Source organism: Hirundo rustica, chromosome 9 (genome assembly GCF_015227805.2).
Source record: "Hirundo rustica isolate bHirRus1 chromosome 9, bHirRus1.pri.v3, whole genome shotgun sequence".
NCBI classification, from domain to species: Eukaryota; Metazoa; Chordata; class Aves; order Passeriformes; family Hirundinidae; genus Hirundo; species Hirundo rustica.
The window spans coordinates 28,530,539-28,554,803 of record NC_053458.1 but is presented as its reverse complement, the minus strand read 5'-3'; the positions used below and the strand labels follow the sequence as shown (position 1 = coordinate 28,554,803).

Below are 24,265 nucleotides of genomic sequence, written 5' to 3'. Positions count from 1 at the left end.
TATCGTGGAGAAGCACGGCTGAGCCCCGATGGGCTGGGATGTCCACCGGCTCCAGCACGTCCACCCCACACGGACACGTCCAGCGGCGGGGACAGGACCTGGCCGCCACGCTGCCCCCATCAATCTGCCGGCAAAGAGCAGGTTTCTGGACCCAGCTCTGCTTTGTGTTTCAACTGCACCTCGAAACCAGTGGGGCAACCTGAGAACACCAAAAATAACCAGCCCCGAAACCCAAACCTATCGCCTGAAATGAACTGATGTTCCTTCCCTGCAACTGGGCTTTTGCAACCTAAACATAACGTTTATAAAAAGTAAAATTATTTCCTCTTATAACTTAAGTGCATTGAGTATTTCCTTAAATATGGTTCACACTGAAAATAAAGTTACTTTTGCTGTACAGTAAATTTCTGATAGACTTAGAAATAAACTTTCTGTTGATACAATCTGGCGGCTGCGGCCGTGCAGTGCTACACTCCCAGCCACACGGCTCCGCGCGCGCCCACACACACACTCATCCACACACACAGCCCCGTCCTCGGGGACAGGGACAATGTTAGGGGTTTCTAGCTTTCTATATTCGCATGGGAACATCTATCTTAAAAGTCCCTAGGTTTAAGCAGCGGGCACTCAATCCCGGTTGAGGGAACAGAGGGGGAGAAAAAAACCAAACCCTGCAGCGACATTTTCCCCTCGTGTTTCTCCAAAGCTCTGTTGTCAGCTTTTCAAATTTCAAAGCCCAGCTGATGCCGCAGGCTTTCCCCACGAAGACCGGCAGTTCGCTCTTTCCAAAGGTGGGATACAGCGCTGGGAAGCTCCTACAGGAGAGCCCCCCTCCCCCTGCCGAAACGAGAAAATGTGTGTCCCCGTCTGAAATTTGAAAATCCACCAGCCAGCTGCAAAAGCCACTCCTGTCCCTAATCCTAGGCTCCTAAGAGAAACATGAAACTAAGCAACCCATAACTTAACTCGCTCCTTGGGAATCCCAAGCTACAACATTATTCGACGGCATCCCAGCAGCGTTGCTCCCCTCCCTCCCAACCCTGGGAGCTCTGCGGCCCCTCCTGGGGGGGACCACGCTGCGCTCAGGAGGTGAAGTAGGAGTTCTGCATGGAGTACAGGTGGTCGATGGGGTTTCCCACTCGTGCCTGGAGCGGCCCCGCGTCTGCTGTGCCGAGGAAGCAGTCCCCCAGGTTGCTCAGTGAGGTATCGTCGCTGTCCAGGTCGTGGAAGAGGGGCTCGGCACCTTGGGAAGCAAGAGAGGGACAGAAGGGGTTCAGAGCCTGCTTCCTTCTCCGGCACCTTGACAGTGCCTGGTACCCCCCAGCTTTTGTAGTGATGCCTTAAGAATTTAGCTTTCGTATTTTTCAAATCCTGTACTGCATTACTGCCTAACTCTGAACTTCATATAGAGTGTCAGCTAACTGCTTTCACATTTTGGTCAGACAAAGCAATCCCTCTAGTCCTGAAATTCAAGGACACCTCACTGCCTCAGACCCCCAAAAATATAAACAAAAGCGAGTTGGAGGGGAGCAAAATGGGGGTATGTGACTTCATTACCTGAAGCTGTCATTGGAGGATTAACCCCTGATGTATAAATGGACCAAACTTACAATTGCCTGAAAAACTCCTGACCATCGTCCACCTTGTGTGTAGCCCCTCGGTGAGGCTTTGTCTGCCCTTAACGTACCTGAAGGCCCTTCGTTAAATAGATCCGCTTTTATCCTTTTTTAACTTTGTTTTCAGGTAAGCCCGAAAACGGCATCAGTAGCATAAGGTATTTAGGGGTGAGGGGACCCCCCCACAACCCAGCATCTCTTCGAAGGAGAGACGGCAGCAAAGAGACCGTCCCCAGAGCCCTACCGTAGGGGTGCATGTGGTCCCCGTGCATCTGGGGTGGGGTGAGCCCTTGCCGGAACGGGTCGGAGCCGTAGACGCCCTGCTCCATGCCCAGCAGCTGCTGCGGCGGGGGCAGCGCCGTGTAGGGGTTCAGCATCCCCTCCAGCCCCGTGCCGCCGCCGCCGCCGTTTGTCTGGGCTGCAAGGTACGATCAAGATAAGGACAAGCAGTCAGGCTGCTGCTTTTTGGGTGGGGGGAAGCCTGGAGAGGGCTGGGAAATGGGGAAAGCCACATTGTGAGGGGGGTACCCGAGCTCAGGCGCTGTGTGTTTTGCTGGTCCTGCTGCTGCTGCTGCTGCCTCCTGGCGAGCTTCTTCATCTGGGAGAGAAGGAAGGGAAAAAAACAGAATTAAATAATCTCCTCACCAAAGCCAGGAGGGAGGGAGCCCCAGCAATGGATGCTGGCACCCCTTGCACCCACCTTTGCTCTCTGGTTCTGGAACCAGACCTGCACCACACGGACACTCAGCCCCGTCTCTGCTGCCAGCGTCTCCCGCACCTGCGAGAGAAGAGTGACAGCGGCGTCTCTCAGCCCACTCAGCTTCTCAGGGGGACTTTGGGAAGGGACAAATCAGCCAGGGCAAGTCCATGCTCAGCACCCAGGACATCCCCAGGAGCTGGAGGCAGCTGGGCATGGGTCCTTCTCCCCATACCTTTCTGCAGGGCTTGGAGGAGACCTCAAACGATGCCTTGAACGCCCTCCGCTGCTGTGTGGTCAGGATGGTTCGTGGCCTCTTGGGCCGTTTGTGATCCTTCCCATCCTCAGCACCCTTCCCTGAGGCCTGGCCCAACTTGCAGATGCTGTCCTCATCATCACTTTTGCCTAAGGATGAAAAAAAGCAGGTGCTTTACAGACAACAGGCGGCACACACCATCTCCAGCATGGTCAGATTATTATCTGAGAGATGTAAAACAAGCTGGTGTTGGTGGGGATCTTGTTCTGAGTGTGTGTGAGAGAGAAGCCGAGGTTTGGGACTGGCTGCCCCATAGCAGCTCAGAGAGTGGGGGAGAGCTACTGCCACTTGAAGCCTGTGACTGCCCAGGCAGCAGATGTGCTTTCGGGTTCTTCTCTTCCCCAACAGTCTGAGCAGCTGCCACGTGAAACCCTGGGATGGCTGATTTTCCCTCCACCGGAGCCAGATCTCTGCCTGCTTCACAGGAATTTCCAGCCAGGCCACAGCTGGGGACACATCTGGACAGAGACACACAGGTCACATCTGCGTGAGGCGCCAGCAGTCATCAAGGACCACTGTGTCCCTGCGGCTGTCCCCGAGCCCAGGTGGCGACAGAGACTGGGTCCTGCTGCCCAGGCAGACCAGGCTGGGGGAGGTGAGGGTGATGGGTGAGCAGCGATGCTCAGAGAGGGCAACGTTAGCCAAGAAACCCTCACAGACACCTCCTGATCTGCTCTGCCATGGAGGACATCTCTCTTTAGAGCACAGACCTTTATTCATACATATAAGGGGCACCTTTCTGCCTGTTACTTCCTTCTTTCTGTGGAGTTTTAAATCTCCCTGGACAGAAACCTACGGTCTTTCAGCCTTCAGCCCTCAGGTACTCACTGTGATGTGCTGCTCCACTGCATTCCCAGGCACTGGGGTGTATCTCCCTGCTGCTCTCCACCACTCGGGGCATGGAGCCTTTGGGCAGGAACTGCTCCGGGAAAGTGGACAATGCCTCTTCCTAGCTTTTCTCATTTACTGCATCTCCACTGCTGATGAGCTTGCTTGCTCAGCCCACGCGGGAAGGGCTGTGACGCAGGTTTGACAGCACCTTCCCTCTGGCTGGCTAAAAATCACTTACAGCCTCTCCTGAAAGTTCCTGTTCATCTGGGACTCGATAATGGGGCCGAGGTGCTGGTTTCATACAGATGTGGGCTCTGCAAGGCTGCGCTTGGCCCAAGTCCATCCCGGGATACTGTGGCTATGGGAGTTGAGGATGCACCGGGGAGCGTGAGCCTGGCTCGAGGTAATTCATGGTGAAAACAGGCCAGGTCAAACCCCATGGCAAGGAGCCCATCGTGGATCATACACCCCAGGAAAGTTTCAATCCAGCACCAGCCCAGGTGGGCTTGAGGACAGACAGGAGCAGATCTCCAGGGTGAGGGGAGGCAAAGATCCCAGTGGAGCAGCAGGAATGCTCTCAGGCACCAGTTACCTCTCCTCTCCACACTGCTGGGCTCTCTGCTGGGTTGCAGCCAGTACAGAGACCTTCCCTGTTCGTGGGCTGGGAGGAATGGGACAGGGACAGCTCTTCATGCTGGCAGTCCCCAAACAGCCGGGAGCTGGGTCTGGCCCCCGGGAATCAGAGCCTTGCTGCTGCTCGAGCTCCCTTCTTGCTTGTGGCACATTCGTGACATTCCCACACCAACGGGGAAGACAAGCTGCTCTTTCCTTGCACGTCCTAGCACGAGGGATGCCACACTGGAGTGGGTGTAAGACCCCCAGCGAGGGGAGGCCCAAGCTGCGGAGCCCCTGAGCGCTGATGGGGCTGAGCTGTGGCTGCTGCCGCTGCCTCCTTCTCAGTGCCAGGTCCCTGCTCCTCCAAGCTGCTGGCTTTCCCGGATGCTGAAGGAGTTTAATCTTGATGGAAAGGCAGAGATTTTTTACAAATCGTGGGAGAAGGAATGTCAACTGGTGCCTGAACCCGTTTGCACCCGAGCATGAGGTCAGCACCCCACTCCCCTCCAGCCCAGGAGGGGCAGAGCCCAGCATGGCAGAGCCTCAGGCTCATGGGCTCCATCAACTCCACGATGCTCAAAACCCACTCCAAGGGGGAAAACCCGCTCCGAGCAGCCTCTCCAAGCCCTCCCCCCCGCCAACACCTGCTCCCCAAATCCCTTCCAGTGTCAAAGGGAAAGAAGGAAAAGTGAAGCCGGATTTGGCGGGGTATTACTTTTAATTAACTCTCCCTTTCAAGCCTTTCCCCACTGAGGAGGGGGGAGAAATTAATGAGTGTCTGGGGCTGCCCCTGACGTCACCTGGGAAGGGGCCGGGGCGATGGATATTGTGCGGCGTGCCCTCGGTCCGACCTGCCGGGCCCACATCCCGCCGCCGGGGCCAGGACATTCCTCGCTCAGGAGGATTTAGGGAGAGGAGAAACGTTAGGACGCTTTTAATTGGAAAGCAGGGTCCTCTTTCAGAGGGGCTTGTTTACTTAGGCTGGGCGGCGGAGGCTCGGGGGAGGCAGTAATTGAAGCGAGGGTTTGGGAGATTACAGACAACATATGGCTCGCTTTTTATCTGCGCTTTCTCATAAAGTGGCCCTCGGTGTGCGGCGGCCGGGGGGAGGGAGGGAGAGAGGGTGGGGGGCTTCAAAGCAGCCGGGGGGAGACAGGGAAGAGGCTGGATGAGCTCATGACGTGCTGCTGGTGAAGGGCATCCGGGAGAGGTGCCGGAGAGCGGACACCACCCTGCATCTCCTGGCACGGCAGTGGGGCCTGGGGGGATGCAGCAAGAGGGGGAGAACCCACCGCACGCCGAGCATCCACAGGGGATGTGTACCTGGGCTGGTCCCTGCCATGCCACTGTCACCAGGGCCGTGCCGCGTCCCAAGACAAACCTGGTGGCCGCCAAAAGCAGACAGGGATGGTGGTGGGGCCAAGCTATGGGGTCTGTGGGGAGATGGCGTGGGCCGGGACCCCCCAGTCAGAGGCTGCCAGGCCATGTCAGGGGCTTTGGGTTAGGTTTCTGATCAGCCAAGGGGTTGCCTTGCCCTTTTGACTCCAGCACTGGCCCTTCACATCCCTCAGGTCTCAGCTGGAGTTTCCACCAAAATAAGTCTTTCCCCTGGAGGTTTTTGCTAAGCTGAAGCTCTCGGTTTGGCCGGAGCTGCTGGCACTGGGGCCGGACCACAGGCTGATGAGTCGCTGGGGAGGAAAAGCTCCCCAACCTTTCCCCAACTGCCCTTTTCCCCCACTAGGAACAGACCCAAACCATTGTGGCTGATCTGCTTTCTCTTCTGCATGACATCTCCTCATTGGTTCCTATTTTAACCAAAAAGGGTTTGTACATCCCAGAGGAAAAAACAGTCGTTCTTCGATCAGTTAAGGACTTTCCCAGGGTTAAGGGAAGAGCCAGCGCCAGTGTGCTGGATCCTCCTGCCTCTCCAGCTCCTCCAGCGCTGCACCATCACTCACCAGGCTCCCCCCAGCCACCTCCCGCCACAGAATCACTCTAATTTTTAAACATCACCACTGTTAATTGCAAGGAGAACTTTTTTGTCCTGAGCAAGCAGGGCTGCAGAGCTCAAACAAAACCCACACAGCCAGTGTGCTGCAAGACAGACTTTTGCTGCAGAGGAGCACGATATTAAAGAGAAATACAGGCTTCGGGCAATTTTTGCTCTGCATCTACCAAAACCATCCCCAACCCTTCACAAACCTTGTCCCAGCTAGAGAACTCCAGTGACAGAGAGCACCAGGCTTTGCCGTGTCCACGCTTCACACCTTAACAACACACTCCTAATCTTGGTTTCTACTTTTCTTTAAACCCAGTGCTTTGCTCCAGCAGGGAAGAGACAGCCCCAGTTGTTCCTCTGCCCCCAGCTGCTGGCAGCCCTTTCCAGAGAGAGAATTTCAAAGGTAAATCCTTTCCCTCCACGAAGCAGACTTTTCCCCAGTGAGGGATTTTAAGGGAACTGAGAGACTGGTGAGGAGCAGGGCTCCGTGGGGATGGTGTTATCACAAGGATTTTGGCTAGCAGGTCATCAGATCATTTCCACCCTCCCAGTCCCCAGTGCTGGGCTTTCTTACTAAATTTGTCTTCCTGGGAAACATAGGGGTTTAATTTGCATTGACTGCAGATAGATATTTTAATGCTGGTCTGATGCTCTGGGTAACCTAACCCGGCCGTGACACCCTGGCTGGAGCAGGATGCCGGCCCCCTGCTCACTTCCAGCCACAGTGCCACCTCTCCTGCAGCCCCCCTCGGCTCTGCAGTGTCCCCACAGTGTCCCCATGATGGGTCAGCAGGCTGGTTCTGGCCGCCAGCTGCCTCGGAAGCTGCTGGGGACACAAGGTCTGCAGACTCCCTGCTGCCAGCTCATGTTTCAGCTCCGTGCCTCAGTTTCCCCTTGTTAGTAAAAGGGGTGACTACAGCAGCAGCAGCTCACTCCTTGTTCTCAGCCTTTCCAGAGTCCCGGCCAGGGACACTGAGGCACAGGGGAGGGACAAAGGTTTAGCCCGACGTAGTCAATGGCCAGCTCTCCCTTCCCACATCCGGGGAAGCTGCACACCCCTTGGGCGGTGTGCTGGTGCTCTGCACAGGCCAGGAGCACAAACCCCTACAGAAATGAGCCTGATGAGGTGGGACGGTCCACAGAGCACCCTGCAGCCCCTCACTGCTGAGCTCCCTGCTCAAGCCCTCACCACCGAGGTGGCAGCGACCGGCTGGAGGATCCAGCGGTGCTCACAGAGCTTATCCCCTCGGACCAAAGCGCAGAAGCTCAGGGCAGTGAGCCCAAACCTCACCTCCAGACCCCGCAGGGGCCTCGGAGCGGGACCAGCCAGGGAGACGCCGGGCGCGGGCGGCCCCTTACCAGAATCCGACAGAGCCGGGCTCACCAAGCTCAGCAGCTCCCGCTCCTTCTCGTAGTCGCCCTTACAGAGGAGCTGCCCCTCCTTCAGCACGAACTCGTCGCCCTTCTGCAGGCGCCGCTCGCAGACGCAGCAGCAGAAGCAGTGCAGGTGGTAGACGCTCTTCTGGGCGCGCATCACCAGCTCGCTGGGCGCGACGGCCTCCAGGCACCCCGCGCACTTCACCGCGAACAGCCTGCGGGACAAGCAAGGGGACAGCCCGCTGTGACATCCCGCCGGCGGTGGGACGACGGGGGGTCCCCACGGCGGGGAGACGGGCCATCAGCATCGCTGTGTCACCCCCTCGGTGCGTGGGCTGAGTTGAGGGGCTGGGGACAACGGTGCCAGCAGCCCACAGCGACAGGGACGTGCTCACCCAGTGCCAGTGGGGGGAGGCTGCTTTTGGGTCAGCTTTAGCAGTTTTGGGGCTCACCGGGTGCTTACCATGAATGGGGTCAAGTGACGAAGACCCCGACATCCAGATGCTTCAGGTGATAATAAAAAGGTATCAAACCCAACAGCCCAGGTACCGCCAGCACAAAACAGCGCCACTTCCACACGGGTTTTATCACATGTCACCTCCCTCCAGCTCATGCCTAGACCCAAGGAGATGCTGGAGACAGCAGTGGGGTCAGGGAGCTCATCTGTGACTCTCCACAAGCACCCAGAGAAAGAATCCCCACCCTCTCTCACCCACAAACCACCCCATCCCTCTGGCCTGGGTCACCCCATCCCCACTTGCAAACACTTCAGGAATGTCTAATGAATCATAAAAATCTCCAAGACAGCAAATTTGGGGTTAAGGCCAGTGCCAGACTGAAGACTTGATGTGTCAAAAGGAAAAGGAAAAGCTCAGCTTGTTCCTGGACGTTGATGTGACAGAGTTTGAGGCGTCCCTAATTAAACCGTTCCCAGGTTTCCAGACTCTGGCTTTACACTTAAAAGCCAATAATAGTAATAACAGCAACAACAGCTTAGGTTGGAACAGAGCTTTTATTTCTCTGAGTTTAAATGTCTTTACTGAGAATGATCAATGATTTACAGCTAGGGGAAACTGAGGTGAGAAGAGCAGAGGTGGCAGCATCAGTGTTGGCTTCAGAGGACTTGGAGGCACCTGGAATTAACCTTGGGGCCAGGTATTTTCAGTAAATGGGATGACCAACAGAGAGGTTTGAAGGTATCAAACCAGAACCTCTTTGCCACAACCCAGATATTTGAGCTCTTGGCTTGGACATCATACAGAAAAAAACCCACTGTTTACCCAGCCTTGTCCGAAATATCTGTGGGAACTGGACATTATTATTGGTGACTTTGGCCCAGAAAGAGAAGTCAAAAGTCAGCACACATCCTGCAGAGGTTACCTCCGAGCTTTCAATCCCATCTCTTTTTTGGCTGTTACAAAAACCCACACAGGAAATGTGCTGAATCAGCCCCGTTCTGACAAGCAGAGGACCAGATACATGCAAAACCCTCACGGGAAAACCATCAGAAAATGGGGATCTTTTGAAAAAGTGCCTGCTCCCTCCCAGGTTTTCCCCAGACAGTGTTGGCAAGCACGAGGGTCTGGTGCAACACTCTCTCCTTGCCAGCCAAATACTGGGCACGCTCAGCAAAAGGTGGGATTCCCAAAGAAGCAGGAAAGGGGCGTGATAAAGCTTTTATAAAAACACTACTGTCACCTCAGAAAGAGGGAAATCATCAAATAAAATGTAGAGGTTAGGGAGTTTATGATTCCACATATCGCCATTACTAGCTTTTATTTTTCTACTTCCTGCTTTGATTCCCCAAGTTTACCTACAACTGCCTGTCCCTAAGATGTATTCCCGACATCCCTGTGACTGCCCTGGCAAGAGAGGGATGTGTATTCCCTTGAAAGCATCCCTCCTGAAGGGTCGTTTTTCTCCTGTTCCAGCTCAAACATACACTGGCCTTGCGTGAATATTTCTGTAGTCGCTTCATCTTTAATTATGTCTCTTTTATGTCAAAGTGGAGGAGGCTATTTGTATTCATCTGGCAACACATTCTCATCCTGTTTAAATGACGTTTAAGCCCTACCTGTTGGGATTACCAACTGCTCTCAGTAATACAATATTGATGAGATACTACATTACTGCCACCTAATCTCCAGGAATAAATGTGCCCAAAATTTGTTTCCGAAGCACTTATCTGAGAGCCACAAACCTCTGCCAAGCAGGCACAAGCAGCACCAACCCAGCAGTGGATGTTTCCAAGCCCAAAGCGTGTTGCACAGCAGGAAGGCATGAGATTTAGGTAAACAGCTGCCTGATATCAGACATTTAAAACCATTATTAGGTGGCTGAATAAATGACTTTATTTCCAAAGCAGCTCCCACTGAGGGATGCTGTTCAGTCCAGGTGCCAGTCCCAGCGCAGGACTTCCCCATCCCTGGGCAATGTGAGCTGCAGAGAAATCCCCATAAAACCTCTTCCACAGCACGAAACCATAAGGAGCTGCTTATAAACACACAACAAACTGAGACCTCAGGCACTAAAAGGTTACAGGCAGAAAAAACACGATCTGCCACAGGATAATGGAGGGAGGACAAAGGGTCTTGTTGGTGTCCCAGCTCCCTTGAGACTGTACTAGCTGCTCTCCAGGGACTGGGGAATAACAGCTTGCATGGATAACCCCTCATACAGATCCACACATGGATGCTGCCCTTTGGGGATAACCCCACACAGGGTACAACAGACAGATAACCCAGCTGGAACTCCCCTGCTCAGCCTGAGATGGGGCTGAAGGAAAATTTTCTTGCAGCACCAGCTCTAATAACTAATTAGCCTGAGTGAGACACACTAGCCTGGATCCAGAGAGGTTTTCCTCCATCTCCATGCTCCAGCTCTCTCCTGCTTCACTTATGGCATCCTAGGGATGCTTTAGTTCTCAGTAGGGTTTTTTCCCCTCCATAACCTGGGTTTCCAAAGCTAAGTCAGGCCTGACTGGCAGCCCTGGGTTTGTTTAGCCAGGTGGGAGGGCACCAGACAGGGAGACCTGCTCAGCATGGGGATGCTTGGTGGAGAACCAGGCTGCCACCAGCAGCTCAGTAAACACCTCATTGAAGCACTGACGGTGAGTACTTGTAAATAAAACCAACACACCCAACTTAGGAGGAGCTGGAACAAAAAGGTAGTGATGTGAGCAATCTTCATCAGCACACATAGGCTTTTGTTTCTGATCTTAAACAGTACTCCTGTTCTTGTTTTGATTCATTTGACTTTTTTTTTTTTAATTTTAGGTCTCTTTTGAAACGATGACCTGCAGTTTTGAAGCCAAAAGGGGCTGGTGGTGGCTTTCAAGAAAATCTTGAAGCAAAATATTTGGGCATTTCCAAAAGCGCAGCATTTCAGGGGGCATTAGGCATACCCCCCCAGGATGCAGCCCCACTTCTGCACGCCGTTCCTCTTCCCCAACAAAGCACCCCAGACCTCTCCTCTGCAGTCTCCCATCCACGCAGCATCACCGGAACCTAAAAACGCCGACACACGGCCAAAGCCGCCTCTGGGATGCTGCACCCCGCGTCCCTTCCCGATGGCCGGGGTGCAGCGCGGGCAGCCCCGGATGCCCAGCGGAGCCACCAGTGCCTCTTGTCCCCTTTCTTTGGAGGTGACAGGCTGAAAGGGGCCGTGATTGACGGGCGCTTCCCGGCTGCTGTCTGTCTGCGTGCGCCGCATACAAACGAGGCCCCGCGGAGCCTCCCGGGGCGGGGGCGGCGGGGCAGGGACACCGATATTAAATCGTGACGGACAAATCTCAATGGCTGCGCCGAGCTCTGGCAGGGAAGGTGAGGCAGCACCAGGGATGTGGTGAGAGGGGCAGGGGGTGACCTGAGTGACCCCACGCCGGCACCATCCGCAGGGATGCTGGGTTTTCCAATACACCTGTGCCGAGACCTGCCGAACCCACCGCACGATGTTCTCAGCACGGCTCAGGAGGAGCCTGAGCAGATCCTGACCGACCCGTCAGGAGGCTCTGGGAGCTCCAGCCTGGCCACTCGGAGCCATCTCCAAATGATGAATCCCACCAAGGCCATGACCCTGGCGTGGGGACGAGCCAAGGGCCGCACGCAGCCCAAGGGGCGCGGGAGGAGGCTGGCAGTGAGTGCCAGCAATGAGCCACAGGGAATGGTGACACCAGATTGAGTTGTCTTGGTGCTTGGTCATCTTCTCACTCACTGCCACTAGCTGGAAGGGGGGACATCAGCACCAGGTCCTCGAGAGGCTAGCAGTGGAAAAATGCCACTTGCTGTCAACCCGTGGCTTGGGAACGAGCCACTGGCCTGCCGCTGCCGGGCTCACGTCACCCTGCCCTGCTCCGGGCCTCATGGAGCCAAAGGAGGAGGCAGAGGGCATGGACCACGGCCAAGCAGGAAGGGGGATGGTGACAGTGAGGGTATCCCCCAGCTGCAGCCATGGGGCAGGCACCACGTGGATCCTTGGCCCTGGCAGGAGGGGTGCTGAGACCATGGGAGCGACTCAGAAAGAGCTGAGTCCATCCCAGCGCTGCGGAGAGCAGGCTGGCACACCCTGGGGATGGGAGGAATAACCCAGAGGGCGACTCCGTGCCAACGATCTCGGGCGCCTCCAAAGCCGCACTGCGCCTCCAGGCTCCCAAGCTGATGGAGGAAAGTGCCCGCAGCAGCCCTCACTTCCCTCGCCGTGTGCCCCAAGCCCTCAGGGAGCTCTCCAGTGGGACAGAGGAGGGATGTTTTTCCCCGGGGCTCTTCTCCTGACCCTTCCCAGTCTCCCAGCTCCCTCCCCCCCACCCCCGAGGCGGACAAGTGTTCGCTTTACTGCCTGGCAACGGGGCCGGGGCTAAGCTTGCTAAAATATGAGTGTTTTTTGGCTGGAGTACCAGAAGGCTGCAGTCCTACAGAGAGAAAAAAATTGAGCACTCCATGCCATGGCTCCAGAAAGGGGGAGAATTAGGTTTCACACCGAGCAGGCTGGACCATGGCATTCTTTAGTTAATGCTTAACAAACGCCCAAACAAAAGCAGCCAACTTCGCTGCATGTTTGTAAAATGTATTCTCAGCAGATTCAGGTTTATTGGAGAATTCTCTCACTCTGCAGCAAGTGGCGTTTTCCTTTTTTTTTTTGCTCCTTTAATTTCCCTTCTCCTCCCTCCCCCCCAGCTCAAGCCCTTCTCATTCCTGCTGCCTGAATGCGTCTTCCAACACTTTGAGGGGACATGGCAACCGGGCTGAAATGGGCTTATTTCACCCCAGGGGCTGACGCGAGCTCGCCTCCTTGGCCCTGGGGTGCAAGCTCTCCCCGGGGTTCAGCTGAGCTGCTGCTGCCAACAGGGAACAGGCAGCCCAAAAAGCCAAGATTTGGCCTCTGGCAGATTCACCCCTGAGCACTTGGCTGGTGGCTGTATCCTCCGAGAGGCCAGGGGAGCAAGGAAGGGAGGTGAAGCCTAAGAGCCCTATTTTTGGCCTTTCTTCACCTAACCCAGCTCTCTCAGGGTCCCAACCCAGTGGTTCTACCCCATCCAGCATCCCACGGTGCCGTGCACCCTGGGAGCGCCCATCGTGGCAGAGGATGCCAATAAGCACAGCTTGCTCTCAAAGGCAGAGCCAGTATCGGGGATGGCCGAGGTGTGGAGGAGGGGGCAGCCCCATCCAGGGACCCAAAGGCTTTGAAGAGGTTAAATTTACGGGGTTCACGCACGGGTGTTCTGCAGGAGCATCCCCGCAGGAGCTCCTGCTCTGATGCAAGTACCTGAGCAGGTCCCATGTCCCCCCCAGGGCCTGCTCCCGGGGCAGAGGACACCGGTGATGAGGGACACGCTGGGGAGCTGGTGGCAGAGAGGAAAGGGGGGGCAGCAGAAGAGAGGGGGTTGATGCTGGGCTGTCCAACCCTCCCTCTGCTACATGGGAACCATCTGAGCTTTCCCAGGAAAGGGCACCTTCGCCCCTGACTCCTGGATGGGGTCCAAAAGTGGTCACTTAACACCTCGCGGACCCTCCAGAGACCACGGCGTGACACGCAGGGGCACTGCTACAATGATGGGGTTAAGTAAACAGACAAACGAAGCCTTCCCAGAGAGCAGCCGCTGCCAAAACACACCAGCAGCCCTCAAGCCTTCGCCGTGTCCAAGGAAAAGGTCGAGCAAGTGCAGGTCTTCCAAGGCTGTTTTGTGTTGCTCCATTTCTGATCGAGGACACACTAATAAGACTCTCACCGACAAGGTCCTACAGCAGCTGATGGCTCTGTCCCCCCTCTCCAGGAGCCCGATAAAAATCCTCTGCCTGACTGCAGGAGCGGCCAGAAAGTGATCTCCCGGGCAAGGCCAGAAGGCCAAGACCAAAATGCTGATTTTCCTCCCCACTACCCTGAAGGCCTGTTCTTTTTGTGTTCCCCCACCCTCACTAACAGTGCGGACCATCAGACAGGGAGCTGTTGCCAGCCCAGCACCGATGAAGCACCAGGTTTTAGAGGCAGGAGGGACACGGGTAGGAGTGGGAGAGGCGCACACAAAACCACACCCAAGCCCAAATGCCATCCCAGGGAAGCCAGGCCAAGGATCGGTCCCACCCAGCCCACAGCCCGGCTGCTCTGCATCCAAGCGATGCATCTCCCACCAAGCTGAATTTTGAGCAGCGACCCACCCCCCCCCATCCCCCCCCATGCCCCCAAGAAAACAAGGATAATTGAAAAACCACAATATCACTAGTCAAATTTAATATTGAGAGTGAGTGAGCGGGAGCCAGAGGTCAGAATTAATTACACCCCACCATATTTCAGCACGCTGCCGCAGCTCCGTGTCCTTTCCTTGGGGAGCAGTGCTTCCACAGAGAGGTCGACAGACATTATTAGAAAGGACTGATTTAAACGTACCCCCAGGAGCTTTTCAGCTTGTCTCTTCAGAGCCTTTGTTTGTACTGAGATTAATGGAGAGGCAAATGATGGAAAAGCAAAGTCACTAGGAGCAAGAGGATGTGCCATTGCTGCCGCCACCACCCCGATTTGGCTGGCTTTGTGAGCGGGGCAGGAATAACCAGGAGAGAAGGAAATGCTGCTCATGTCATTCATTTTGTGGATAAAAATGTGAAGATCTCAAAAACTATTCCTTTTTGGTTTGTTTTCCAAGAAAAAGATATCCTGGCTGAAACCTCCCGCAGGCTGGCTTTCCTACCCCCTTGGGGATTTTACACACACGCTGGTTTTTTGACGTGCTGTACCACCGTGGGGGAAGGAGCTATTTTCATTCTGCTCCAGATTAATGTACTCCTCTTGCAAGTCATTATATTTGTTTCTGATTTTTTTTTTTTTTTTTAATCCTCCTGTGATGGAAAATTAATACAGCAACAAACCAAAATTAAACCTTTCTATTTTCCATTCAGATTCTCAAAAGGAGAGTTACAAAAAAACCAAAACAAAACAAATCAAAACGAAACAAAACAAAAAAAAGGAAAGGAAAGATAGAGCATTCAGATCAAACAGAGAAATCTCATTCCTTGGGCACGGCCAATACTTTACCGGTTCCAGCCCTGAACAAACTGATCCACATCCAAGTGAGCTCTGCTCCAAGCAGAAGAAGGACGGAGAAGATTTCCAGTCCTTGCCAGCCCCGATTCCCTAGTGACGCCATAAATTCACCTCCACCTTGTACCAACAGGTTCAGAAAGGGATCAGGCAAATCCAAGGGACTGAGTTCAACATCTGCCTGGACCCACAAGTCCAACCCCACCTTTAGGACCCCCAAAATCCCTGACTGCCCAGGGCAGCGTGGGCTCCCCTGGCCTTGCCAGGCTTTCCTGGAGCATCACCGCTGAGGCCAGTGCGGGCACACGGGGTGCAGCCGGGAGCCTCGACTCTGGAGTCTCCTAGGCTACAATCAAGGCTTCCCTTTTCCTTTATTAAACAGAAACCCCACGTTCCCCCCCAAGGACTCTCGGAGCATCCAGGGATGGGGCTGCGGGAGCTGCCGTCTCCCAGGCGTTTAAAATTCACGGGGTGTTTGCGCCGACGTGCCGACGCGGCAAATTCTCATTAGGAGGCGGCCAATATCCTGTGGAGCTTCCCGGCGCTCCGGTGGCCATAAAAATCGCTGGGCTGTATAAAAGCTAAACAGAGTAAACTCAGTCGGACACAGGGAGCAGCTGCTTGGGAGCAGCTCGGCAAACAGAGATCGGCGGGAGCGCACCGGGCGCTGCCGGCAGGGAGATAGCGCTCTGCCGCCCCGGTTATTTCTCGCCTTATCTTTTATTTCCCTCGCCCTCGCGCAGGGTTTTGCATAAAATATCATCTGCGCGTGTTGTCAAGTTGTCGGGATGGGGTTGAGGGTTTGTTTCTGTTGGGCTTTTTTGGTTTTTTTTCCCCTCAACAGCATTTCCACAATGGGAAGCAGCTGTTGCGGCTAACAGGCTGCTCCGGAGCAAAAGCTGCGCTCGCATCGAGATATCTCAGAAGAGGCATCCTTCATACATAGCTCCGTGCACTAGAGAGCACTATAACATGTGTTTCCATGAAGTTTGTTAACTACTCCTGCTGGAAATGCCAGAGGAATATGCTCTGGAATGAATGGAAACACTCATCTAAAAAGACATTAAATTTAAGCCATCTTTTTCTCTCCCTGCACCCCCCCCCGCTCAGCTCCCGCTGAGCTCATGTTGCTGCTTTCTCCTAGCGTGTGCTCTCAGGATGGGGTTTTGGGAAAAACAAACGTTTGGGGTGTGTTTTCCAGCCTCGTGGCACTTGAGACAGCGATGAGATAACAGATGATGGTACGTGGGGGGGATTTCGTGCCATCGCCGGTCTGGGGACGCAGAGGCAGAGGCAGCGCAGCCATGGGCAGCAGCTCATCCTCCACCATCCCTGCAAGGGTCCTGCTCCCAAGTGACACCTCACGTGTGGAAAACCAGAGCTCTGCCTTTCGTGGGCCTGAGCATCAGCTTCTGGGAGGTAGAGAGCGTCCTAGAGGGGCTCAGTCTTACAATAAGAAGGATAAAACCTCGGGAAAATTTGACTGTTAAGAGTTAAAAATTTGCTTGAGCTTCTCCAGAGCTTTTTCCTCTTCAGTCTGAGGAAGTTCACATTTTTAGCCAATGTTCTCATGAAAATTCAGCAACACACCAACGCAAATCCAAACCTCTTTTTGATTCCTGTGTAGTGAACGCATTTCAAGGTGATTCCAGTTGCCCCCAGAAAAGGCTCTAACTGATGCCAGTAAATGACAAGACATCTCAGATCCTGACACCAATCAGAGGGGTCAATATCCATCACTGGGGGAAGATGCTCAAAAGGCTCCAAAGTGGCCTAAGGATGCTCAGCACTGGAGCTGGTTAGGAGCTTCCCCATAAAGTTATCTTTCTTTGTTCTGCTTGCTCTATTTCATACGTATATATGTGTCTGTATATGTATACATGCACATATACATGGGTGCGTGAGGCATTTGTTTTCTGAAAAACCTTAGCTTTGCACAGAGACTTTTATATTCAGCCATGAGCCTGAGCTCAAGTCACTCTGCAGGGCTGTGCCCAGGGATGCTGAGCCATCTGGCAAAGAGGGACTCGGGTGCTTTGCTCCATCCAGCCAAAGCCCTGGCTGGATGCCATCTCACCACTCCCTACCCAAAACGTTTTTTCTGGAGCTTTTTGATCTAAAAACATATTTATTTTTTTAATTTTTTTTCCCCCTTCACCATTTGGATTTTCACACCGAGTAGTGCTGAGGCACCGGAATGTCTTTCCAGGCAGGAACTATTGATGTTCTTTCTCACACACCTCTCACACCCCACAGCACCCACAACCCTCCCCACTGTGTTCTCATCACCGAGGCACCAGAGAAGGCTGAGCAGGGAGGTGGCAGCAAAGAGCAGAGACCCCTACAAGAGGAGACAAGGGTGCAGGGACACCCCTGTCCCCTGTGCCACCACTGGGTTTACGCCACAGTCATGGTTGCAGGGGTTCAGGGGCAGTGCCCAGCTTGCCGGGCTACCTGAGACAGGTCCCAGTGCTGTCAAGGCAGCAGGATGAGCTTTTGATGAATTAGATGGCAAATGCAAACATGCTTTCTCTAGGAAACAGGTTCCTGCCACTCGTCTGCTCAGGGTTATCGCAGCATCAGGGGCAGCAGCCCTTCCCGGCAGCCTCCGGCGGCCGTGGAGGCAGGATATTACTTTGTTGCTTATTCATTTTATTGCTTCTCCTTTCTAAATATTTGCTTGGCAGGGGAAGGATTCCCTTTACACCGTATCTGTTTTTACAGGTCAATTGAATTTCTGGCGCTCTCAATCCCTCTTTCCCTCCAATTGCATTTGCAAAACAAATATTGATTGTACCAATTAGCTGCGAACCCCTCGCAGAAGATATCCCGACGCCTTCATTTGGGAGAAGGCTCTCCCAGCAAGAGGATGTGCCAGTGGCATGGGAGTCCACTGCCAGAGTGGCAATGCCACAAATTCCACCCGTGGCAACCAAAAATGTTTCCAGGTAGGAGGTTACATCTGGCCAACTGACCGGTTTTTGTCGTATCGCATCCTTTAAATGAAATTAAATTAAAGGCTTCCCCTCAAAACGTCTTTAGGGTTTGCCTGTGCACTGCTGGGCTTCTCTGAGCTGCCCCACCAAAAGCAGCAACAGGCAGATCCGACCCAAGCACCTCGTCACACTTCATCACACCGATTTCACTGCTCCAGGTTTTATCTGCGACCTCCTTCAAAGTTTTTGTAAAAATCTACAGCTGCCACAGGGAGAAAGGAAAGACACCTTGGTGGATAAAACAGCGTTAATGACTTGCTGGGTTTTGCTCTGATGAAGCCTGAACAAACGTAAAGAGGACAGATGAGATGACTGAACCGCACGGCGGTGCGAGGCACGGCGGGGATCCTCCACCCTCACACCAGAGCCACCAGCCTCTGGTGACTCATCCCACTGGGACAGGGTCCCCAGCTCCGGCTGGGATGGCCATGGTGTCACTCCAGCAGGAGCTGTGACACGGCCCCACGGCTCACAACCCAGCGGTGGCCACTTGCAAAGCGTTTGGAGCACACTGTTAAATGTGTCCTGCCTGTGTCAAAAGTCACAGCCCAGGGCAAAGGCGCAGGGGGTGCAGGCGGTGCGGCAAGGGGGAGCTGATGGATGAGCCACGGAGGTGGGACATGGATCAGCCAGCCTGACTGCAGGAGAGGGCATCACCCTGCTGCAGCAGTGCTGGAGAGATGCTGGGCACAGCCAGCCACCGGTCCATCCCAGTGAGGATTTCCCAGGCTGCCGGGAATGCGCAGCCTAGAGAAAGCCTCTTTTCCCAGGCCCCTCTCCCAAAACAATGCTGCAAATCCCAGAAATCAGGGAAAGTTCACATCCCCCTCCACTTCCCCTGCAGCCCAGAGAAGACAGATCGCCCAGCCAGCCCTGGAGTGCAGGACTGGCCCAGCATCGGGGAGAAACACTTTGCCCCCCCAAAACGGGGATGCTTTTTTCTCCACATTTCTCTGAATCACAGCTGGGTGAGTTCAGGTTCAGGTAAAATGAGACAAGAACACAGAGCAGTGCCCCCCCCTTAGCCAGAACAGGGTGCAGGGCCTGGTGCCCAGGGGGGTCAGGTGCCCCCAGCAAGCTGGGCTAAGGCCAGGACACAGGATGTCTGAGATGCTGACACACAAACATGAGCCAGTCCCATCTGATGACAGCATGCACACATCCTCCACAGCGTCCCGGGTGGAGGGCGGGAAGCAGATGCCTGGTTAGAGAAAGGAGGGACCAGCCACAAAACCACTCATGCTCCTCTGCAGCTTGGACAGCTATGAGACTGTTTGGCTCCATGTTTTGGGGCCAGGCCCATCTCTCCGGTTTAAAGCAGCTGAATTGAGCCCAAAGTCTCATTGAGTCAGCCCGCCTGGAGCTGGTTCTGCCACCAGGCTGTTCCATCCCAACATGAAGCTGATGTTCCTTGGCTACAAGGAACTTGGGCTGAGAGAGAGGAAGCAGCCCCCAGTGCTGCCAGCTCCCAGCATTTCACCTGAAATGGGTGACAGGGGTGCTTGGAACTGGGAGAGAATCCCACTTCCCGTTTTAAACTGATCTCCCTGGGCTGCACCAGGAATGGGAGCCCTTAGGCTGGCAAGCCCCACGAGCTTGGAAACAACGCAGCAAAAGCAAAAAAGCTCGGTATTCCCCCTCGATCCACGTCAAATGACATGATGGGAAAAGCAAGGTCAGGAGCAGCAATTTGTTCTGCCAGCCCGTCTCCCGGACGCGCAGAGCAGAGGCAGCCTGAATCCCCCTCCCTCGCGTCAAGCAACACATGTGCCCCACTCCCTCCCGGTGGCATCGCTGAGAAGACGTCACCGTGCCACCTCCCAGCCTTGCTGAACCCTCTAAAGGTCAGCACCAAAGGCATGTCCACCACATATGGTTATCAGTTCTCCGTGGGTCCATCCATCCCTCCACTACAGCTGGGTGAACAATTCACAGCGCATAAATTTATCTAGCAGATCTCAGCCCACGTGCTGTTTGCTAACAGTCTGTAGAGAGGCTATATTTTATCCCTTTGGGTTTCTTGGCCAGCATTCAAGCTCCTGACCCTGATTTATTCGCAATCGGTCAAGAGCCACATTTCATCTCCACAGGCCACGTCTGCACGGAGCTATTCGGAGCACGTGGCTCTGTGTCCCGCAGCAGAGCCAGGACACCTCGCCGCCACAAGGCAGCCCCAGCTCTCTGCAGCACCTCCAAGAGGTAATCAGGGGGTTTTGTGTTCAAAAATAGGCTCTGCGGGGGCAAACCTCGCCTGCCGAGAACAGCGTGGCCGGAACAAACTGCGCCCCTTGCGCGCACGAAGGCGATGAGAGCTCCAGATGCCGGCCCGGGCTGGCTCCCCGCCTGTCCTCATCCCAGCTCCCCATCTCTTTGCCTACCTCTCTGCCTATTTATAGGCATGGAAGACCTTTGCACAGCGCCCGAGCAGCCAGAGGGTTGAGTGTATAGGCGGGATGGCAAATGCCACCCTTCGACTTTCCAAAATCCCTTCCCTTCTGCCTCCCAAGGGAGGGCCAGCCATGGCCCTGCCTTTGAGACAAAGCCTTGGGACCAGCTAGGAAGTGTCTCCTGGAGCTGCACCCATCACCAGCCTGGCCCTGGGGGGTTTATAAAGCACCCTGTGCTGGGTCTCAGCAAGTCTTTCCTAGGGGAGCAATCTCACCCTCACACGTGAGCATTTCTCTGGGAAACCAAACCAGGTAATGCAACCAAGATGATGGGAGAGGTACAGAGCAACCCACAGGATTCAGGGAAAAACAGTGAAACATCAGGGTTAGTGCTGTGAAGGATCAGGGTTAGCATCAGCCCTCTCTGACATCTTCATTGGCAATTGCAATTAGGGATGTTAATTAGCATGTTAATAACATTCGTAGAAGATAATAAACCAGAGAGGAGGGAAGGGAGCAAAGCAATCTGAAGGGGACCCTGGAGAGATTAAAAAAAAAAAACCAACAAAAAAAAACCCAAAGGAAATTCAGCTTGGAAAAATGCAGCTTCTGCAGTTCAGGGAAAAAACATCCGGAGCAGATGCTGTGGGAGGAGGAGGAGGAGGAGGAGGAGGAAGGTGGGAGCAGGGAAGCAGAAAGAGGCTCGGTGTGGGAGCACAAGGGAAGGCAGCCCCCTGCTTCCCTGTGAGCCAGGTCCTGGGGCTGGAGCAGGGCAGCCTGCAGGGCTTCACCAGGCAGCGGGAGAAGGACCGGCACCTCACGGTGGCAGAGCATCCTGCCGGGGTGGGCTTTTCTTGTAGGAAAAAAATAATACCCTGAGTAGAACCACTAAGTGAAACTTGACTTCGCCTGGAGCTGTTTCCCCTCACACACATTGCAAGCACCATTGCACAAACGTCCCCCCTCCTGGCTGCCAGGTGGATTGGCCACACGTGGGAAGGTGAGAGGTGGCAGAGCTGTCACCTTCCCCCGGGTGGGCAAGGCAGGGGGACAGCAGTCCATGTGCAGAGCTAATGGAGACAAAAGGAGACCCCCACAGCCCAGCTGGACACGGAAGCAATTCCTCTCCTCCTGTGCAGAGCCTCACAGAGCCTCCAGCTCTCAGTGCACGGCCTCTCTTGACCAGCATGAAGTGCCCCTGTTCTCTGTCAGGCTGAAGCCCCCCCTTGTCTCCCCCACCACAAAAGCCCCTGGATCCCCCAGGGAAAACTGCCCCATAACTGTCTGATGGGACATGGGATGCAGGGTGGACCCTGAGGGTGGGACACCCTGGTGATTCCAGTCCTGGCATCACTGCCAGACTTAACAGTGAACTGGATAGAACTGTTTTCTGTAAGAAAATCCTGTAATTACTCAAACGTCCAAAATGAGGTGACCGGAGTGCCTTTCTTACAGGGATCCTCACGGACCTGCACCTCCTGGCATAAACCACGTGCATGCAAAACCAGGCAGGATGCAAGCACTCACAGTGGGGAGGATGGTGGGGTGGCAGCCTCTCTCACACCACTCTGGGTGTCCCAGGAGACATAAAGAAACCTGCATGAAGCTCCCTTCCAGCAGCAATCCCGACCTCTCCATTCCCATGGCAGAAGGGACTTTGCCCATCAGCCAAGATGCAGAGGGTCAAGGGGAGAGCTCAGACAGGCTCTGATCTTTGCAGCTCTGCTGCACCAACAGCTCCCTGTGCCAAACAAAAAGCAGCAGCCAGCAGGACTGCAGGAAAGGGCTGGCCCCATTAAACCCCCTTCATCCTGAAACACAACTGCTCCTTTGCCTCCCAGCTGGAGCCCCACACCACCAAACTCCCCAGCTGGGCATCCTTGGGAGTCCCTGCCTCCTCTCCCAGTGCCTGATAATCCAGGCAGGACCCGAGTCACTGTCACTTGTCCCCGCCACCCGGCCGCAAGGAAGGTCACACCATTCGTGTCACGGTGTCTCCTCCAAACAGCTGCTGTCACCCCGGATGTCTGAGCACTCCAGCCCTTCCCTGGAGCACTTGGAGGGTTTGAAAGTACAACCAGCTCAAAGGAAAGCCCAAACTGTAACCCACCAGGACCAGTGCTTCAGCACACAAGAGCTCTGAGCTGTGCAGCTGCCCCGCACTGGGAAGGGGCAAGAGTTTTATTGCCCAAAGGGGAACTGAAGCGGTTCCTGATGCTGGAGTACTTGGAGGCAGGCAGGGAGGAGGGGAGAAGCTTTTCCATGATTTGTGGGCTGTTCTCAGGCTGTCCCTGCTGCCAGGTCTTGGGCAATTTGATGACTTTTGCTGCAAACTGGAAGAACAGGAGACATATGTGAAGGAGGAAACTTGCATTCCTCTCGCCCTAAGAAATCCCTTCTCACTTTCCCCCAAATCACACATACACCCAATCCCAGCCTCTCTGGGCTGGCTTGGACACCAGCTCCCCTCCCACACCCAGATGACCTACTCGTCCAGAAATGGCCAGGGCCTGCGGCTGGGGCGTTATCCTCTTCTCCTTCCCTTCCATGTCCTGCCTGCACAGCCCTGCTGACAGCCAGGGCAGCCAGGGGAACCCTTCACCTTCCGCTGCTGAGCCAAGGAGTGGAAAACACCAGATAAAGACAGCCTCTCCCAGCAGCATCAGTGCAAAGGGGACCCCAAGCCCCCAGAACTCACCCCAGCCCCTCCACAAGCGGCATGCCAAGCACCTCCACACCTCTTGCAAACATGGATGTCGTATTTGTCTGTCCCCATTCCCAGAAAAAATCCACACCTGGCACTCTCTGCCTCTAGGAATGGTGATCCCCAGGGCCAAGCAGGGATGTGACTCACTGGGGGGATGGACACAGTGATGGACGTGGCACACCAGCGCCTTCATTTCTACAGCATCTCCCCTCCTCAGGTGACTCCACTGTCCCCGGAAGCCCTCTGTGGGATGCAGAGGTGGGAAAGGACTCACACAAAGCTGAAACACAGCGGTGACATCACCACCTCAGGCCACAAGGCCGTGTAAGTGCAGGCAGAAAGCCAAAGCCTCAGCCCCTGTGAAAGCCTGCGGGGAAGGAATGTGCCAGGAGGAAAACCATCTGAGCACGGACAGAGCCCAAAGCAAAGCCACACAGAGCCCTCGGGTAGGGAACCAACTGCTGACAGATTCTCCCTGCTTATTTCCACAGACTGGCTTCCACTGAAGCCTAAAGATGTCACCTGCTGGACACCTCGTGGGCTGACGCCTCCTGGGGTGGCGAACGCCAAGAGTGACCCCTCCAAACCACCTCCTGAGAGGCAGAAAGGGAGGGACTGCTTCCAAAACAGCCTTGTGACCACCACCAGGTAATTCCCACCCCTCACCACGTCTCACAGAAAGCGTCTATGAGGCTGATTAAAACCTGCCTCCAAAAGAAAACCCCGTCCCCCCAGGGGAGCCGTGCCATCCCGGGGAGCTTCTCACTGGTGAAAAGGTGAAGCTGGGACCTCGCAGGAAAACTGTGGGGAGAAGCCCAGCAGAGCTGGGTTAAGCAAGACCCTGCAATCCGGCCACGGGGCGCTCGCCTCTGCAATCTTGGCTTGAGTCTTGGTTCACAGGTCCATTTAACAAAGTGAGACAGAAAATTGGACGCCAACGCCCGCTCAGCGCAGGGAGAGCCACCCTGCTCCAAACCCATCTTGCTGGGACCTCCTGAATTTATTTTCCCCTTTTAAATGGAGAATAAAGACAAACCCCAAGCTCAGACCCAGATCAAACACAACCTCACACGTGCTCCAGAAGAAAGACCAGCTGTAGAAGCGAAGCACGGTCCTCACATTGACTTTTCCATCCCCATTTCCACACCCAGCTGAACACAGGGCTTCCCAGCTGGGGTGGGACCGTTCTGGGTAAGA

General features: G+C 54.7%; 1 protein-coding gene across 2 annotated transcripts in view; it reads right to left on the bottom strand.

Annotated features, from left to right (window-relative positions):
* Positions 1–506: 506 nt before the first annotated feature.
* LMX1A (LIM homeobox transcription factor 1 alpha) overlaps positions 507–24,265 on the bottom strand; it is a 41,517-nt gene continuing 17,758 nt past the window's right edge. For both annotated transcript variants that reach the window (XM_040073134.2, XM_058421760.1), the window contains exons 3-8: positions 7,434–7,666; positions 2,549–2,718; positions 2,317–2,394; positions 2,145–2,214; positions 1,861–2,034; positions 507–1,243 (exon numbers count right to left, since the gene is read on the bottom strand). In XM_040073134.2, the coding sequence (XP_039929068.1) occupies positions 1,083–1,243; positions 1,861–2,034; positions 2,145–2,214; positions 2,317–2,394; positions 2,549–2,718; positions 7,434–7,666 (886 nt within the window). In that variant the 3' untranslated portion in view covers positions 507–1,082. The remainder of the gene's footprint in view (positions 1,244–1,860; positions 2,035–2,144; positions 2,215–2,316; positions 2,395–2,548; positions 2,719–7,433; positions 7,667–24,265) is intronic.